This window comes from Arthroderma uncinatum (genome assembly GCF_011692745.1).
Source record: "Arthroderma uncinatum strain CBS 119779 chromosome Unknown scaffold3, whole genome shotgun sequence".
Classification (NCBI taxonomy): domain Eukaryota; kingdom Fungi; phylum Ascomycota; class Eurotiomycetes; order Onygenales; family Arthrodermataceae; genus Arthroderma; species Arthroderma uncinatum.
In genome coordinates, this window is record NW_022983865.1 from 2269049 (window position 1) to 2287240 (window position 18192).

The following is an 18192-nucleotide window of genomic DNA, read 5'->3' on the forward strand; positions in this document are numbered from 1 at the left end:
TTTGTCTCTTTTCCTTTCTTGTCTTATTTTTCTTGTTATCCTGGGCATGGCATTTATACATGGGATATATCACGGCGCATTGGGGGTACAGGCTGATACTGGAATGGTTTATTTGCTTTGATCCGCCGTCATCTGATGGCGAGGGTTGGTTGACGCACAGCCCGAAAAGTTGTGTGCTTGCTGGTTCAGCTACTGTTTTACTAGATCTATATACATATTAAATGCGAAAGAACATGAACTATATACCTTGTTGCCCCTAACCCCCAACCCCTAACCCCTAACCCCTGAGCAAGCTGGGAGTGATAGTGCTTATCGATAAGAGCTGCCAGTTGTGTTTCTGCTTACGCCCACACGGCCCAGCGAACTAGCGCCCCACCAGATCTGCCCTCTCCCTCCCCGCCATCAGTACTGGACAACTATACAGACTACACACCACGAATCTTCACTGTTGACCGGTTCAAATCTCATCCAGCGTTCAAAGTACAGCGATTCTAAACCTACCAATCCCGTTACCATACTGATTACCGCAACAATGGCTTCCGGTGCTGGCGTATACCCTCCCCTTGAGAGCCGCCCCGTCAAGAACACCATCTGCTTGTTCGATGTCGATGGCACCTTGACGCCTGCCAGACAGGTGCGTAGATAGAGATATATTCTCGATATAGCTTGGAGGCCATCTTGCTAACAATGACCCAGGCCGTCTCTCCCGAAATGCTGCAGCTTCTCTCTCAACTCCGACACCAGTGCGCCATTGGTTTCGTAAGTGCTTGACCACCAACCCAATGGATATACTACCTCTAACAATATCATCCCATCAAACAGGTCGGAGGCTCAGATCTCGCCAAACAACAAGAACAACTCGCCACGCCCTCTACAACCGTCACAGACCTCTTCGACTTCTGCTTTGCTGAAAATGGTCTCACCGCCATCAGACTCGGGGTGCCCATGGCTAGCAACAGCTTCATCCAATGGCTAGGTGAAGATAAATACCAGAAGCTCGCCAACTTTGTGCTAGGATATATGTCGAAATTGACCCTGCCCAAGAAGCGGGGTACTTTCATAGAGTACAGAAATGGAATGGTCAATATTAGCCCTATTGGAAGGAGTGCTAGCGTCGAGGAGCGACATGAGTTCGAGGCGTAAGTGATTTGCCTGTCTTATTTGATAGTAGTTGTTATCTGCGGGCACCATGCTAACGTATAGGATAGGTACGATAAGGAACACAACATCCGCAAGACTTTGGTCGCAGCACTGAAGAAGGAGTTCCCAGATTACGGCCTCACGTAAGTCTATGGCATACAATCCTGCATAAATATCTTTGTTCCGTGTTTTGCTAACGACAACAACTAGCTACTCTATTGGAGGTCAAATCTCCTTCGACGTCTTCCCCACCGGCTGGGATAAGACTTACTGCCTTCAGCACGTCGAGGCTGAGAAGTCCGTCTCAGGCGTTGAATATACCACCGTCCACTTCTTCGGTGACAAGTGCTTTGAAGGTGGAAACGACCATGAAATTTTCAGCGATAAGCGAACCATTGGTCACTCCGTCACTGGACCGGATGACACCATGAAGATTGTTAAGGAAACCTTCAAGTTGTAGATAGGTAACTTGATTTACTACGTAATATAATAGGCAGAGGGTGCTGGGCTATTCCCTCTGTTATTATGAGTTGGTATATAATCTTCACAATATAGCGAGCTGAGACCACCTATATCTACCCAGCCGAATAGTATGCTCCATTTTCTGGAAGCAATTTCCTTTAGCACATAATGTACGCCTCTTGTAATACGGAGCCTCGAAATATTCTAAGTAGAAAGTTCAACTCAATAATGTAGGCCGGAGGAGGATACATATCAGCATTATGTAGTATTATTAAGTCTTGTCATCAAAGCTAATTCGAAAGTCTTAAGCTAGTATCAATAAGGATGTCGTGAACGCTATCAAATCATATCATCAACCTTAAAGAGCGCGCTATCGCCCGAGCCGTAAAAAATGCCCAAACTACTGTTGGCTGTATTCGCAGCGAACCGGGTGCTTCAATGGTACGGTGCGTGGGCTGAATCCTAGACAGCCCGTGTGTCCGCCTGGGTTAGGATTGTTGCCAGAAATCCAGATCGACCAGCCGCCGCCAGGGACAGAGGTGGGACAGGCAAGGAGGCCCTGACCCTTGAAACTGAGGTTGCCGTTGCCGTCGACCATCCAGCCCTTGTCCTCAAAACGATTCGGGAGGGGCCCGTCGCCAGTGAGATAGCCAGTGACGCCTTGGCCTATTTGGTAGTTAGTAAACAAACAGCACCAATCTATATTTACAGAGGAGTCCAACATACCAAATCCAGAACGATCGGTGAAGACCTTCTGTATCAAGCCCTTTCCAGTGTACAAGTAGAGGATCTCATCTTTGATGTAGAAGGTAGCGGTGGTGGGTGGCTTCTCTCCGTGCTTAACCTTGCATACGGCGTCCTGGTTCTGTTGGTTGATGCGAATACTGCCGTGGGCAGCGCTAACCTGGCCGAAATGGATTGGGCTGGCAGAGCGTAGAGACATGATTCCAAAGGGCTTGGATCCGGCTGGAGGTGCCGCAACGGCAGAGCCGGCGACGGCCAGAGAGGCGACGAGTGCGGATATCTTCATGATGAGGAGCTTATGGCGAGAGAACCTTGGGATAATATTGAGTAGACAGAGCAAACTGGACGGTGTATGCGTAGAATTGAAGAAGAGATATGGCCTGAACGGGCTTCTTATATAGTATCTACGCCTGGGCCATACCCTCGGTACACGATGTAGTGGTGTCTCATATTTGGATAACTTAGTTTCTTCAGCTCCGCCCCTTCATGCTACATCATGCAGGAATCAGGGAAAGCCACCTATTGCGTCTCCGTATAGACGAGAGACAAGACAGCTGGCTGAATAGCTGGGCTACCTCAACCAAGAAATGTAACCGATGCATTGGGAGCTCTTGAACAGCTGTAACCATAGCTAGAATTGGCCTGCAAAAGGGGGCATGGATTTCGGATTGCACCTGACGATCTTCAGCCTTTAAACGAGGTCGAAGTCGCGGGCGAATTAGAGATGCTTACTCATCAGATTGTGGTTCTATTAATAGCTACCTAGGTAGTTTCCTTTTTAAGCTGATGATGTAATTCGCGTTTATATCACATGACCTGGTCTTCACTCTTCCTTCTTTCTTCTTCATCCTTGCTTCATCCTTGCTTCATCCTTGCTTCTCACCATTGACTTATCTTCCCGTACTTACACACGTCTAGCCATGCAGGCTACAGACGTATATGCCATGCAGGAGCCTACGACAACACCGTGAGGGCTGGGCGCCTGAGCAACTCAAGCCGGTTTCGAACCTCAGGATGGATGATAGAGGGCTTGTCTCGGCCACGGATCAGAGACAGAGTGGCGCCGTCTCCATCCGCCTTGCTCGAAGCGGGACGGGCAGGGAACTCTATGTGCTTATTGAGAAGCCAAGCGACGATGGCAGCAGCGGCAGTGGCGTGAAGATCGAAGCTACACCTGGAACAGAACAAGGGTGGAACTCGTATCTCGGAGGAGTAGACCAAGACGGAGGTAATGCTTATAACTAGATGCCTTCTAAAGTTGCAATTTCGATGCGCTTCCAGAGATGACGGCTCAGATATGTGGAACCACCCTGCCGCTTAGCTAGGCGCCAATTGAGCACCTTTTCTTTTCAGCCTTAGTATCTAGGCTCGGTGAAGTTGCCAATAGACGCCGTATTGTGCGACCTCTTTGAAGTCTCCGTTGGAATTCAGCCACTGTTAAGGTCCTATATTACCTACTTTTAACCTTATTCTCTTATGTAGCTGATCCCTTCCAGCCTTACTTCCCTTTGCCATGCCTGCTCCCACGTTGTGTCACTGGGAACTTATTAAATACCAGCAAATGCAGCTTGTCCAAGCCTAGCCTCCCGGCCTCTCCCAATTGAACACCGCTTCTCTCAACCAATTCTAGGACTACCCAACAGAATTATATTTCCCATTAATCATGCACGCCCTGCACTTGGAGCTTCGCATAATCTTTCCGAAAGGTATTGCAGTTTAGTATAGGATGTCATTTCTCACTACATTTGTTGAGCAAGGTCCGGTAAGACGTAATAGATTGACATTAACACCCTAGGCATCGGGTTCTTGATATGGATAACACTTATCAATGGACAGTGAATTTTCTGTAGGTCTAGATTGTGCAAGTTATAATAAATATTTTTTCTCTATAATTTCACATCGGAGGGTTTCAACCCTGTTGCGCACCGGTTACTATATCTCTAATGCGGGCAATAATCAGGTAATGGCTCTAATACTTGTCCAGCTTTACCCTGTGTAGATATCACCATAAGTAATGTATGAAGTCGTTCAACTCTATACTACCTCGGCAATTACCCAGTCGAGTGATGACGTAATTAACCATCACATGATCACGATCTCTTATCGATCTTGGAAACTTTGTCAGATTCGGTGCAGGCGCAAACTCCCAAACGTCACCATCACGACAGATACAGTTGAGGGCAAGACACAGCCATGCCAAAACTACAGCTAACCGTCGTCGAGTCGCCGCGCATCGTCCGGCCTTCAAGACGGCGCTCAGTTCAAAACTCCCTTCGAACCATCTTTCTCTCCGCGAACAACTCCCAGCTGAAGGCCCACCATCTTCTTCCCCCTGTATCCTCAAATCCACTTCAGAAAATCGTACCGAACCGGCGTGCCTTCTCCGCATTAGCATGCCGCTTCTCTTCTCCGTTAATACAGAAACACGCCCTTCTCCTCCAGCAAAGTAACTCTTCCAAAGCACAGAGCGCTACTTCCGATCCGGCGCCGATAAGGCATAATGGCGTCTATGTTGCGACGTTTAACCCTGCTCGACGAGCATTCCATGAGACTGCGGTGACACGGAAGGATCACCATTTCGATACTCTCAAGGTTGTCCAGCGGTTGAAGAGTGAGGGGTTCAGTGACGAGCAGGCCGTGGCTCTTATGAAGGTTATGACGGAGGTTATTGAAGAGTCGATGCAGAACCTAACGCGGGCGATGGTGTCTAGGGAAGGTTAGTCTTTGGATTTTACACCGTTGAAGATTGTTTTTTGACGATTAGTTTATACTAACGATCGATTTGAATAGATGCTGAGCGTTCAACGTATACCCAAAAAGTCGACTTTGCCAAACTCCGGTCTGAGCTGCTAAATTCAGACTCAACAGAAGCACAACTTACCCGTTCATCGCACGACAAGATAGCAGGAGACCTGGCTAAACTCAACTCCCGATTACGAGACGAGATAGGTCGAACCCAGGCCTCCGTCAGACTAGACCTAAACCTTGAAAAGGGGAGGATCAGAGAAGAGTCGAATAGCCAAGAGATGCGTATCAAAGAAACCGAGACTAGGATAGAGCAGGAAGTAGCCGGTGTTAGGGAGAGAGTGGAGGCTGTAAAGTTCTCAACTCTACAGTGGTTAATGTGAGTTTTCATCCCATCTTGAACCTGGAGTGGGTAATACGAAGATGAATACTAACATATATGATAGGGGTGTATGCACGGGTACTGCGGCCCTGATACTCGGTGCCTGGCGTTTATTGATGTAGTGTCCTACGAAAACGCGTTGGGTGTATACAAATCATTGACAAGCCGAGTTGGTTCGTCCCTAACATCAAACTACAGGAGAAAGTTATCCTAGGAATAAGGATGATCCCCCTCTCAACCCTTAGCCACCATCCTCTCGTTCTCTCATTCACATTTCGCGTGGCTTGGCGTTTGTATAACATAAAACTTCATGACGATAGATATTCCCTTTGTTCAAACAATCAAACAGATTCTTAGCGCTCAAACCGCTGGTCTAATTCTATATTGGAAATTCTCTTTCGGAAGCGAAGAAACAGAGCTAATCACTAATGACAATAACCTCTTGCTCGCCAGTGTGATTTGGCGAGGAAGATTCAGCTTCATCTCTGTGGTCGTCGCCCCACGAACCCATCAACTCGACATGCTGCTCCAAAAAGGCCTTGATAGCAACCAGAGGCACACCATGACGCATGCCTGTTTGATCGTCCCATGATGAATGAAGCCCGATCAGCGTACCATTTGCCTCCACAAGTAACGGTGCACCGGAATGGCCCCAATACGTCCACGCATCATGCTTCATAGCGCCAATTTCAGAGTTATCCTGCCAATCAACCCCCGCCACCATCCCCCGAAACTTGCCAAACGACAGCTCGACGAAATCAAAGTTATTTTTCGCTGGTGTGCTGGACTCCAAATCGTCCATTCCTGCCTGTCCGATACATATTATCGGAGTTTTCACAGTCGGTCTTTTCAACGCTAGCCGGGCAAACGGGAAGGAACAAATAATACCATCCTTTTTCTTGCCGGCATCAGACTCAATGACGATTATTTTTAAAAGCGCCAGGTCTCGCTTTGCATCCCACACTATACATTCAGTCTGCACAGCCAGACCGGTATAGAACAGGAGCCAACGACGTTTGCTCGATGATTGGAGTTCTTCCTCCGTGTCGCCGAAACAATGCGCACATGTCAAAATCCAGCCATCTGCACCGATACATACGGCAGTTCCAGCTTCGTATTGAGCAAATATCAACGTTGCTTCAAGAGCATTGTGGATGGAGAGAGTGCCTCCATCCGCGCAACCCTCTGCCTCCTTGCATAGGGAGGCAGCGTCCGTGGCTAGGCGCTGTTGTTTCTGTCGCAGGAGCCTTAGCTCCGTTGATGTTAAGCCTGGCAATCTAGAGCCGGTTGGTATAACTTTGATGGCAGAGGATTTGTTCGTAGAATCTGGATGTGAACAGCGTAGTCCTGCTAAGGCTGGCGTTGTGTCTGGCGCAAGATCATCGGAAGTGATATCTTTTGCTGACCTCAATTTGCGCATTTTGCCCAGAGATTTCGGGTTTGTGCAATAGCCAGGCGACAGGCTGCACCTTATACTGAATTTTATATTCCCTCTCAGAGGGTGATGCCAGAGAAAGGGCGATTAGGCAGCCATCACGAACAGCACGGGTGGCCTTGGCGGGATCAAAGCCCACCAAACCAAACACAGCACTCCCTCATTATATATCTATTCCGTTGCCGTCCCCTCTCTATGCCCTACATGGCAACACGCGAGTCTCGATGAAATCGGAGTTCATAACTACCCAAAAAGGGTCAAAAGATATATATCACGTGATATGATTATTCATGTGATACACGTGACTTTTAACCTGGTGTTACGTCATAGTTATTGTTTGGCCTCTGATTGGCCAATTGCACATACTTAGCCACCTCGACGAGCTCGAACGTCATCACATTGATTGTTTGCGCTGCAGTCGAATATGGATGAACTAAACTCTCCAGGCAGTGATATCGCCCACGCCCGCGCAGCGTCTCAGTTTGCTCTCTTCTCTCCAACCATGTCGAACTCCAATCGAGACTCCTATACTGTTTTGACTCCTTACCAGCTAGAATTTGGGCAATTTACCCCGTGGTTATGGCCAGTCGCATCCGTCCTACGTCCGCCCCGGTGGCATCTCCCAAGATAGACCCGGATTCCGAGGATGGTGAGTAGTTGACTCGTTGATTTCGCTTAAGTTCAAAGTTCGCTAACGGCTTTTTTGGCGGGAAAACAGCTGCCAGCGCCGCAGCGTTGTATGTAACACAGCCGCAGAGAACTGGATTCCGGACTTCAAGTGGTATGTGCTGTCCGCATGCAAGTTATATGGAGAATTAGTCCATTTTCCTGGCGCATTTGTTAACAATGGTTTTGGGTGGCAACAGGTTTGCGGCCCACAGGGAGCAAACGGTCGTCGAAGGATGTGGGCGGCTATGACCTAGCATCAGCAGGCGCAGCGGCTAGTTATGCTTCACGTGGCAGCTACGCTAAGCAGGAGCAAAGCAATGCGCCGGAGCCTTCGTCCTTGGATCTATCCGGTGCTTCCGGTGAAGAGCCGTTGAGCGCGGCTTCGAAGGCTGCCTCCAAATCCCTCCGGGACAGCGGGGTATCGGGTTTAGGCGATGAGCCCATCAAGGAGAAGGGTCCCGACGCAAGGACTGCCGCAACTGGCGCCATGTCAACCAGTCGCAGGCGAGTCGAATCTATGGCGGATGCTCCCGACGGGGTTTCGGATTTAACCGGGGCACTCTCTGCGGCTACGATAAGCCATCGAGGTTCCCAGCACGGAAGACCCAAGACAGAAAAAACGGTGGAGTTCCAGATAACCCCTAAGAGGGCTTACAACCCTGCTATCACCAATGCTCGGAGGGAGATGTATACATCTCACCCACCTGTGTCAGTCGTAGTTGAGGAGGAACAGAGAAGGAAGGCCCTGCAAACTGCTGCCGTTTCAATGGCACAACAGATCTATGCGATTATACCAAAGACGGATGATGCGAAGGATATGGAAACCTCAAGTTACACCATGGATGAAACGGAAGAACAAGCACCACGCCGTCAAGAGTCGCAGCGAAGAAGGGGGGAAGGCGAGTCAGGTGGTTTGGCTGCCGGGATGCGTGGCAACATGTACCGTCCGCGCTCGCAATATTTTGCTGCAACGAAGGTCAGGCCATTATCATCTAGCACAGCAGATAGTGGTCGATACTTTGGAGATCGTCGTAGACGGTCCCGGCGCGAGTCCCGAAATGGCAAATCACAAGCTGAATATGACGAAGCCGTCATGGCTGCTGCACGGAAAAATGTGAACAGGATGATGGACAACATTGATAATCACATATACAACTACTCTTCGCGTCCGTCGCCAGCCATGATGAAAGAATGGGAACGTACGGCCAATGAACGTGTATTAGCGCACCGTGAATCTGCAGCATTTGATGTCGGTCCGGAGCAGCTAAGGGGCGAAGAACGGTTGGTGCCACCGAAAAACGTGGAGGATGTGGCAAGGGCTAGAGTAAGGCCAGCTCTACACAACATCGACGACCGGGTCGCTGCTCGAAAGGCAAGAAAAATAACGGATAAGCTTGACGAGGAACGCCATCGGCGGTGGGTAAGCGTGCAGCGATCAAGGGACAAGGAGGCCCATGAAATTAACAAGATAATAGTCGGTATGGTAGCTCGATGGATAACACTATTTTATACACCTTGGAATTACTAATGTTTATGAATAGGCAGGATAAGAGACCCTAAGAGAAAAGCAAGATCATGGGGTACGAAGGAAAAAGAGGGAACAAAGCGCCGCTATGACTCTGATGAAGAAGAGCAATCGACCTGGCCTTATCCTCCCAAGCGTGCTAGCCATGATGTACAGAAGGAAGAACCAAAGGAAGAACCAGAATCAAAGGAAGAAACAATATTCCAAATCCTCAACGAGAGTAGGGTGGATACACACGTTCCACAGCGCCCACCAACCCCTCCTGAGCAAGCTGGTGAATCATCTAAACCAGTGATTCCAGAAGTTAAGGCCGACGACGCTGCCCTGGAACAGGAAAGCGCCGTTGCTGAAGAGGCTACGAAGGAAGAGACTGCCGTGACAGAGCAAGCTGGGTCCCAGGCTAAACATGTACGCAAGCATAGGGCGGTCCATAAAACATGGATTAAAAAACCACAGGACGCTGCGGCGAGCGAAGATGAGCCACCCCGGCAGGTGGAGCGTATAGAAGAACGGATCATCACGGAGATCGAAAAGGAGCGCCCTTCAACTCCCATCCAGGCTGCAAATACTCCCATGGCCTCCGGCGCATTGGAAGTTCCTGAAAGTCCCCGCTATGCACCTTCGAGCCACTGGAGTAGCTCAAACGAAAGCGGGCCAGGCTCTGGTCGCGGAAGCCCTGGATTGCAAAAACAAGATGAGTCAAGCAAGTCAAAGAAACGACTTGGGTTTCCGCATCTGTTCCACCGCCAAAGTCGACGCGATACGTCGGGGAGCCAGGGTTCGTTCGCCGTCAATAGACGCTCTGTGCCAGAAGGCATGCCTCAGATCAGTCTTCCTAGCCAGCCAACGGCTGAGCCTAGCTTGAAAACACCTGGATCAAGGCTCTCTAGGTTCCAAGAAAATTTATAAAATTCTTCCTGCTTTGAACTTTGGTCTATCTTTAACAGGCTTTTGAATTAATATTTCTCTGGTTATTTTGTATATTTATTTGATTTTATTTGGATCTTCTTGTAAAAAAAAAGGGGGAAAAGAAAAGGATGCGGAGTATTCGGCTCTCTCGAGGTTATACAATTTTAGGAACTACCTAATCAGAAAAAATGTACGTTTTTGTAATGCTTTTGATAACCTCTTATACGGTAATAATCATTCTATCAATAGTTAAAGTAGAGGGGAATTGAGATAGAGACTTTATATACAAATCATCTATCGTGGCTTCTGTGTTGACTAGCAACGCCTAAATTGAGCTAGAATACTTAAACTAGTTATTCAACACTTTATTTGACCAACAGCTTCATCGCGAGTCAGGGTGAAAAGCTCGTGAATTCTCCTGGACTCTCATCCAGTCGCGAACTATATTATTATACTAAATGTTCAGAGGAACGTCGTTACTCATGTCTTCGTTGGGTGATATGCCTTGTACACCTGCAGCGCGCCCTCGATCGACTGCACCAGCCCAAAGAAAACAGTCAACAGGAGAACCAACACCGCTACCCAGAAGGTATACCACTGCACGCCATTTCTACGGTCGTGCCACCATTGCGAGACTGTCCCTGGCCGCGCCTCATCATACAGCTGTTTCAGCATCACCAAACGGTCGTGCCAGAAATGGAAGTTCTGAATCTGGCGGTCTTCTGTGCGGCACCAGCCACATCTCAAGACCCTTTCATCGACGACAGCATTCTGTGAAGAGCAGGTCTTTCTGAGCCATCGTCTCATTGACCAGTCTGACTGAGGGAATAAAAGTGCTAGCGTACGAAAGGTTTCGTCTACCAGTCCGTCCGGATAGAGGGAGCTACCGCGTTGATACTCGAGGAATGAGACCTGATGAAAGATCTCTACCACTTGGTCATCGTGAGTGAGCCGGAGATGGTCGGCCAAGTTACTAGTGAAACTGACCCTGAGGCCTCCGATGGAGCTAAGGTTTCGTGCTGTGAACGACTTCTCTAGCTTGACGGAGTCGTAACTCCTCAGAGCTGGTTGATGGAAATGTTTCTGCACACAGCTCTTCAAACAGCCATCTTCCCATGTCAACTGGCTACGATTTGCGATTGTTCCACGAAAGTCACCCAAGTTAATCATGAGAATGGAGCGGGCAGCCAGATGGATTAGAGGGTCCTGGTCCGTCGTCGCATTTGACGAACTAGGATGCCGACAGATCCTCTGTTTTAACTCCTCCCTGGTAATCGGGGTTCTGAGAAGGTCAATCATGTCAAGCACATCCTGGTGCGTCGTGGACGAAGTAGCTCCATCAAATAAAGCGAGGCTGCATTGCTCAGCGTAGTATTTGAAGTATGGGTCAAGGCTAGGGCATGCGAATGGCTCGCCATTGAAGTGTCGTGCAGGCGATTTCCCCAGAAGCCGCTCCTTGAGCTTCTTTTGGACCGGAGGAGATTGATCGCTAATAGGCTGCAGAATGCTGCCTATGGTTTTCATCGTGGAGAGGTCCCTGAAACAGAAAAATCCCTGGATATAAGATGATAGATACGCTCATATATCTATGGAACGACTCAAAAATGAGGCACCCGCATCATGCTTGCCCCTACCGAGGGAAGTTCTCTCGCTAATTGATGCGCCAACTATCATGTTCATGTGGCTATGCTGCACCAACAGGGCGCAGACACTTCAACTGCAGGGTCATGGCATGCAGCTTCTTGAGGCTGATTATTTATACGAGGTGTAACAAGTGAACCAGTGAAGCGGTCATGGGCAAGGCTTTACTGCTCGCCTCGAGGATGTCAGTCGCCTACCTGCTACATGAACAATCCAACACCACCACTAAATCTACGGAATTATGTTATGAAGTGACCATCCCACTGCTGTGGTTAATTCAGTCACAGTCCCGGCCGTTAGATGGCCCCATAACTAACGAGTCGACATGAGTCTTACTGAGACTATTACCTCACTGATCCGGCCACCCAAAAGCAACTGGCCACATCCTCGCGCTTCAATCGGCAAAAGGATCTCGTTCACAGAACTACCCCGAAAGTACACCTGCTGGGAAGCAGTAGGGCCAGCCCGAGAACTTTTTGAGGCTGAGCTGGGTCCTAGTATCGATAAGTTTTTCGAAGGCTATCCTACGTCGGGTGCGACTGTTTATATCTCGATTTGTATGATCGGGAAAACCGAAGACACGGCCGCCCCGAAAGTGATTTTTAGTAGTACTGACGCGACCGTTCGAAAATGTTTGAGGAAGCATGCAGAACAAAGCTCCATCATGGCCTCTGACCACCTTCGTGGAATCAAGCTGGGGGACAGCTCTGAGCGCCCTGGAACTCAACTTAAATACTATGCTAGTCGGGAGAAAGGAGAATGGCAGCCTCAAGACAGGGCTACCAGCCCAGAGTCAAGCCACTGCTCTTATAACGTGGGGGAAGCTCCCTTCGGGCATCAGACAGGCACGATGAGCCCTCAAGCATCGGGGGTGACGAGCTCAGATGCCGCTGGACCGTCGTCATTACCACCAGTGCTGCCTGGCGGATGGTATGTCTCGCTGTATCTCTTTATCTCGCCATGTCCAGAAACATATGAATATTGCATTTTACTGACGATATTACGTTCACCTCGTAACTAGTACGAATCCATCGGAGTACCTTAAGACGGTAATTTCAACAATGCCACCCATCGAACCCGATAATCGGCTTCTAGGGTACAGAGACGTCAATCCGTTTATGGCGTCTGAATCTGAGGGAGAGGAAACTGTAGAACAGCCTCAGTCCATGGAATTTGATTTACAGGGGATTGGCGAAGAGCCAGTCATTAATACGGAGCAACTCGAACTAAACTTCAGAACCTATGATACCCAATTTGCCTCTGATGAACAAACTCTGTTCGGAGAGGAAGGAGAGAATCATCTCCAGAGTCAGGATGTTAGTGGCGAAGCAGTCTTTGCAACAAAGCGCAAAATTGGTCCGGGGGATCGTCTTCTTGTCAGAGGCCTCGGAAACAATATCAATCAATTTACTAAGGTTACCGCTGGACCGCTTTTATTCTGCCAAGGAAGGGAGTATGTTCTAACCGTTGGCCATGCGTTCCAAGGTGGTGAATTCAGTTTGGGAGACGACGATGCTCTGCAGCCCGCCTGTAGCATTGATGGGCTAAGTGACGACGATATGGAGAGCGATGAAGATATGGAACAAGAACTATTCAGAAACGCAAGTTTTACGTCTGAAGAAGGAGAAATCGCGAGCCCTTTGTCATCAACAGAGTGGGAGAGAGACTCTTCGAGCGCATGCACCAACCAAGACCGCAATAATGATACAATTCAAGATCACGCGCCTCATGCACAAGACTCCAGACAACACGAAGGCAGTAAGGGGCTAGAGTCATTAGATGGAGCCTTATTAGCGCAACCAATTGGTAAAGTACGACTAAGCTCTAAGGGGTCCAGCCTGGACTACGCATTGATTGATGTGACAGGCCAAACGTCACGGTACGCAAATGTGGTGGGCGTGTCTACTATTGTTCCATCTGGTCGACTTATTTTGAAGGTCAGGGATACCCAGTGGTGCCACCCAGTTACTATTTACGCCCTAACTGCTTCTTCTGGCCCTATCAGAGGAGTCTTACAACCAAATTTCACTTATATTCGACTGCCAAATAGCGATCGATTCGAAAAGATGTATGAAGTCGACTTACAAGGAGTTCTTGTTACAGGGGACAGCGGCTCCGCTGTTGTTGATGCTAACGCCGGATGGGTATATGGAATCATCATTGGTGGCACACCAGGCACAGGAAAGGGCTTCCTAATCTCGGCGGCCGAAATTATAAAGCATATGGAGTCTCGGCTCGGTTCTAATTTGTCACTATCTAAACCCATCGCGTTTGGAGATCTATATATGAGCATGAATATGGATCCCGCCGTTCATAGAATTACTGGCAGACCAAGGAGTTTCGTCTCTGACTCCCCATCGCAGGAAGAGTCCGTATTCTCGGAGCAATCGGCTGCATGGACGACCTCTACAGCATCAACACAGTATTCTACCACTTCTGTTACTAACACCAGGGATAGCAAGGCTTTTAATGAAATCGGGCCATACACCTTCTTCCCACCCGAGCGGAAACCGTGGAGTCCTCAAGGCCTTCAAAGGCCCCTGGCAACCTCACGTCCTCGACCGCACGAACCCGCGCAAGGATATACAAGGAGCGACAGACAGCCTTTGGCCCATACGGCAGATCCGGCGCACTATTCAATGAACTCAAGGTAGGGTGTTTGAAACAATCCAGCATCAGAAACCCGGAATGCAACTATTGGCACGATATGTCAAAGGCAGTGGCATTCCAACCATCTCCCATCCCCAAAATTTTTAAGCTTTGGAGGTATAAATTGTTAACTCTTGGGATACAATTTCTACAACAGTAACAGGGACATTTCACCAATTCGTGCGTATCGTGACGTACCAGACTCTTACCCCGATCGCCATGAGCCATATCGTGACGGTAAGATAGTTAGGCCAATGAATTTAGATAACCATGCTTGCATAAAATCCACAAAAAATAACACTCCACTAAATTAGGGCCCTGGAACTCACTCGAAATCAACGAAAGCACCAGGTTAAGCATAGGTCAGCAGATCCTAGATACGTTGCTAGATCCAAAAGCTAACCCATCGAGAAGATTACTGCCTTCAACCCAATAACTTTTTCACCATTGGTAGAGTAAGCTTTATTCCGTCAGTCATCATTTTATACCTTGCTTCCTAACTCATATACGGGTGTAGGTTTTATCGGTTGTCTGGACGGAGCCTGATCTGGACATCAAACAGCCACGCGGCAGTGACGAACCGTGGGTCTGGTATCGTCAAGAGACCGGTACTCATATCCGTAGGATGGTTATTATAAAAAATGAACCCGGCTGCTCTTGGTGTTTGTATGCATTCCCTACCATTTTAATTAACGAGTTGGCTACTAACGTTTTCCTAGGCCTATTTACACCTATGTTGGAGCAGGATTATGGGAGCTAGGAATCAACTTTGAATCACACGCAGCCATCTACATTAAGGGACATAAAACTTCGACCATCAAGGCAAATAGGAGCTTAGGAATACCTCCGCTTATGATTGAACTCCATGGGTCCGAAGTCTCTTCCTGGCCATGGCCATGGACTTATCTTAATTTTGGAAAAGTCTTTACCGTCAACCATAATATTAAAGTAAAGAACCTAGGACATATAAGTGACGAGTCGATGAGAACATTCCGCAGGGCCTGGAGGCGGATATCGGGGAGGAAGATTGATGATTAATTGTACGAGCCTTCCTCCCTCTCAGTCGGCGTCTCGACCCTTGCGTATGCTAATCTCCTTGAAACAGTACGCCTCTTTATGTTCTAGCAGCGATGGCTAGTATACATGTCATCCTCATACTCCGTGATGTCTACAAGCATGTTTGAGTAGAGCATCTATACTTTCGACCTTCCCTTTATACTTCACCGTGTTGTTGTTCTCGTTATAGTTTCGATATTTCTAGATAGTGCCTACTGGTAGATTTCGGATAAGAGAGTATATATACGCTATCATGCTTAGCATCATCCAACTGGACTACCGTCTATCCCGATATCTTTCATCGCCGCGTATTCGGCTGTATCGTCGTATCGCCGTATCGGGCGGGGCCCCACAGCGGAGTTAAGGTTGTTTAGAGTTATTACTAAGCTGTTTCTTCAGCGCAAACTTTTTTGGATCTCGCAGTTTCAGCCTTTCGAATCTGGGGATAGCCGGAGTAACGCCGGCACGCGCGAGGAGTCTAAGCGAAGCGCGGGATGAGAAGACTGAACAAGCCGATTACTGCAGGGGAAACGGCTCGGGGCACAGTGGTAGCACAGCCAGCAACTGATTGATATTTTGCTCATTTCAGCCGGACTCCCTGTTCACACCATGATCCTTTGACAGGGAGACCGAACAGTTACTCACGCGGGATGAAGGCAAAGCAAAATTCGGAGCGTAGATCCTAGCTCCCGTTTTATACAGGGTCCCCGTGAGCAAGGCGGGAGTACGAATATTCCAGAGCTATTCTTCTAGCTCTGTCGCCGCTTCTTCCTCCCCTGCTGCGCAACTCCCACAATCATCGAATATTGGTGACCTGGGTGTCGGTCCCGCCGCAATTCTACACTCTCTCTGCCATTAATACTACACCCAAGAATTCGCGATGAGTGTCATAACCTTTCTGAGAAGCCGTCATTTGCGAGCTAGGAACGATCAAGTCACGAATGCTGCTCAGTTGACCCTACGCCAGAGTCTATGGCCACTAACGATTGTCACTATCTTGTTCTTTCTATGGGTTGGTCTTGTCATCATTATACGTGTTTTATCGAGTCAACGTCTGATTATCCCTAGGGTTTTGCATACGGCTTGCTCGATACCCTCAATAAACACTTTCAGAATACCCTGGGCATAACACGAACTCGTTCTTCTGGATTACAGGCTGCTTATTTCGGGTACCATTTCTCCTCACACTGCTCGGCCCTCATGAACTGCTTATGCTGATTATATATTCACAGAGCGTACCCTCTTGCTTCCCTTGGCTATGCCAACTGGATGCTTCGAAAATGGGGCTATAAGTCCGTCTTCATCATGGGATTATGTCTTTATGGAATAGGAGCCCTCTGCATGTGGCCAGCTGGTTTGAATCAATCGTTTGGCGGATTCTGTGGTGCAACCTTTGTGATTGGTTCAGGATTGGGCTCGCTCGAAACGGCAGCGAATCCATATCTCTCAGGTAGGTATTGTATATGTATGCCAATTCTATGCGTGATTGCTGACCATTGCACTACAGTTTGCGGTCCACCAAAATATGCCGAAATCCGAATTAACTTCGCTCAGGCTTTCAATGCCATAGGCACGGTAGTAGGGCCCGTCCTTGGCTCCTATGTATTCTTTTCTACGACGGAAGACGATGTCAGCGCCTTACAGCGAGTCCAATGGGTATACCTTGCAATTGCTATCTTTGTCTTCTGTCTTGCAGGAGTATTTTATATCTCCAACATTCCCGAAGTTACAGACGCAGATATGGAGTTCCAGGTTACCCAAACGCACGTCACTGACAAGGACGAATCGTTCTGGAAACGATATCAGCTGTTCCATGCAGCATTTGCGCAATTTTTATATGTTGGCTCGCAAGGTAGGTCCCACCTTTTACCCCCTGGTCGGTTTTTCTCGTCAGCAACCATCTAACCAAACTTCTAGTGGCAATCGCATCATATTTCATAAATTACAGTGTAGAAACACGAGCAGATACTTCTAGCGCCCTGGGAGCAAAATTCTTAGCTGGCGCGCAGGGGGCATTTACAGTTGGTCGATTTTCAGGAGCTTTCCTCATGAAGTATATCAGAGCTAGATGGATATTCCTCGTCTACTTAGCTGGAGTCGTTGTTTTTCTAGCTGCGTCTACCACACAGAGGGACAACACAGGCATAGGTGAGTGCCTGTAATCGTACCGATATTCCACGAGGGATGTTGAGTTACTAACACTAAATTACGACAGCTATGCTTTTTATGGTTCTATTTTTTGAATCAGTTTGTTTCCCAACTATCGTTGCCTTGGGAATTCGTGGTCTAGGCAAACACTATAAACGGGGATCTGGATTCATAATTGCCGGTGTTTCTGGTGGCGCTGCCATTCCACCGCTTCTCGGCTATGTCGCTGACTTGCATGATTCGACTGGATTTGCAATGATCGTTCCAACAGTTGTAAGAATCAACTAATATCCTTCCACCCATGTTTCATCCTTTCCAGTGTACTTTCAAGTTTCCTTTCTAACTGGACATCTAGCTCATGGCGGCGGCTTGGACATATGCCGTATGTGTAAATTTCGTCCCCTCTTACCGTGACCCAGCGGATAAGGTTGGAGACAGTAATCTTGGTATCGCAGACGTCAGGGCGGATGAAGAACATACCGGCGCTGATATACAAATCGCAAAGTCGGATTCCCCCTCAAAAGGGGTTGAATTCGTAGCTCCAATCGTTGGGGAGAAGGAAGTGAAGTAAACCTACATTCACTCCTCTCCTGCTTTTCCTTTATTTTTGTGGGCATTCATTCACTCTGTGTCTTGGGGTAATGGCGAGGCTATTTAGCTACCAACGATTGATGTTGCTGGAAATGG

General features: G+C 48.4%; 8 protein-coding genes across 8 annotated transcripts; 5 read left to right on the plus strand and 3 right to left on the minus strand.

Annotated features, from left to right (window-relative positions):
* Positions 1-532: 532 nt before the first annotated feature.
* GIQ15_04436 (phosphomannomutase) lies at positions 533-1600 on the plus strand (the record flags this gene model as incomplete). Its single annotated transcript, XM_033551853.1, has 5 exons — positions 533-634; positions 697-759; positions 823-1139; positions 1209-1283; positions 1351-1600. The coding sequence occupies 5 exons, from the start codon at positions 533-535 to the stop codon at positions 1598-1600; spliced, it is 807 nt and encodes a 268-aa protein (XP_033405583.1).
* A 402-nt stretch (positions 1601-2002) lies between these two features.
* Positions 2003-2632, minus strand: GIQ15_04437 (uncharacterized protein; the record flags this gene model as incomplete). The annotated part of the gene is made up of 2 exons (XM_033551854.1): positions 2003-2268; positions 2329-2632. 2 exons carry the CDS (start codon positions 2630-2632, stop codon positions 2003-2005), a joined length of 570 nt encoding a protein of 189 aa, XP_033405584.1.
* Positions 2633-4539: 1907 nt separating this feature from the next.
* GIQ15_04438 (DUF1640 domain-containing protein) lies at positions 4540-5595 on the plus strand (the record flags this gene model as incomplete). Its single annotated transcript, XM_033551855.1, has 3 exons — positions 4540-5062; positions 5137-5470; positions 5538-5595. The coding sequence occupies 3 exons, from the start codon at positions 4540-4542 to the stop codon at positions 5593-5595; spliced, it is 915 nt and encodes a 304-aa protein (XP_033405585.1).
* Positions 5596-5891: 296 nt separating this feature from the next.
* GIQ15_04439 (AT hook domain-containing protein family protein) lies at positions 5892-6893 on the minus strand (the record flags this gene model as incomplete). Its single annotated transcript, XM_033551856.1, has 1 exon — positions 5892-6893. The coding sequence occupies one exon, from the start codon at positions 6891-6893 to the stop codon at positions 5892-5894; it is 1002 nt and encodes a 333-aa protein (XP_033405586.1).
* Positions 6894-7487: 594 nt separating this feature from the next.
* On the plus strand, positions 7488-10011 carry GIQ15_04440 (uncharacterized protein; the record flags this gene model as incomplete). Its single annotated transcript, XM_033551857.1, has 4 exons — positions 7488-7557; positions 7627-7689; positions 7775-9055; positions 9119-10011. 4 exons carry the CDS (start codon positions 7488-7490, stop codon positions 10009-10011), a joined length of 2307 nt encoding a protein of 768 aa, XP_033405587.1.
* A 480-nt stretch (positions 10012-10491) lies between these two features.
* GIQ15_04441 (uncharacterized protein) lies at positions 10492-11535 on the minus strand (the record flags this gene model as incomplete). The annotated part of the gene is made up of 1 exon (XM_033551858.1): positions 10492-11535. The coding sequence occupies one exon, from the start codon at positions 11533-11535 to the stop codon at positions 10492-10494; it is 1044 nt and encodes a 347-aa protein (XP_033405588.1).
* Positions 11536-11977: 442 nt separating this feature from the next.
* GIQ15_04442 (uncharacterized protein) lies at positions 11978-14306 on the plus strand (the record flags this gene model as incomplete). Its single annotated transcript, XM_033551859.1, has 2 exons — positions 11978-12582; positions 12674-14306. 2 exons carry the CDS (start codon positions 11978-11980, stop codon positions 14304-14306), a joined length of 2238 nt encoding a protein of 745 aa, XP_033405589.1.
* Positions 14307-16626: 2320 nt separating this feature from the next.
* Positions 16627-18076, plus strand: GIQ15_04443 (uncharacterized protein; the record flags this gene model as incomplete). Its single annotated transcript, XM_033551860.1, has 5 exons — positions 16627-16807; positions 16865-17209; positions 17275-17505; positions 17573-17778; positions 17861-18076. 5 exons carry the CDS (start codon positions 16627-16629, stop codon positions 18074-18076), a joined length of 1179 nt encoding a protein of 392 aa, XP_033405590.1.
* Between the last annotated feature and the right edge of the window lie 116 nt (positions 18077-18192).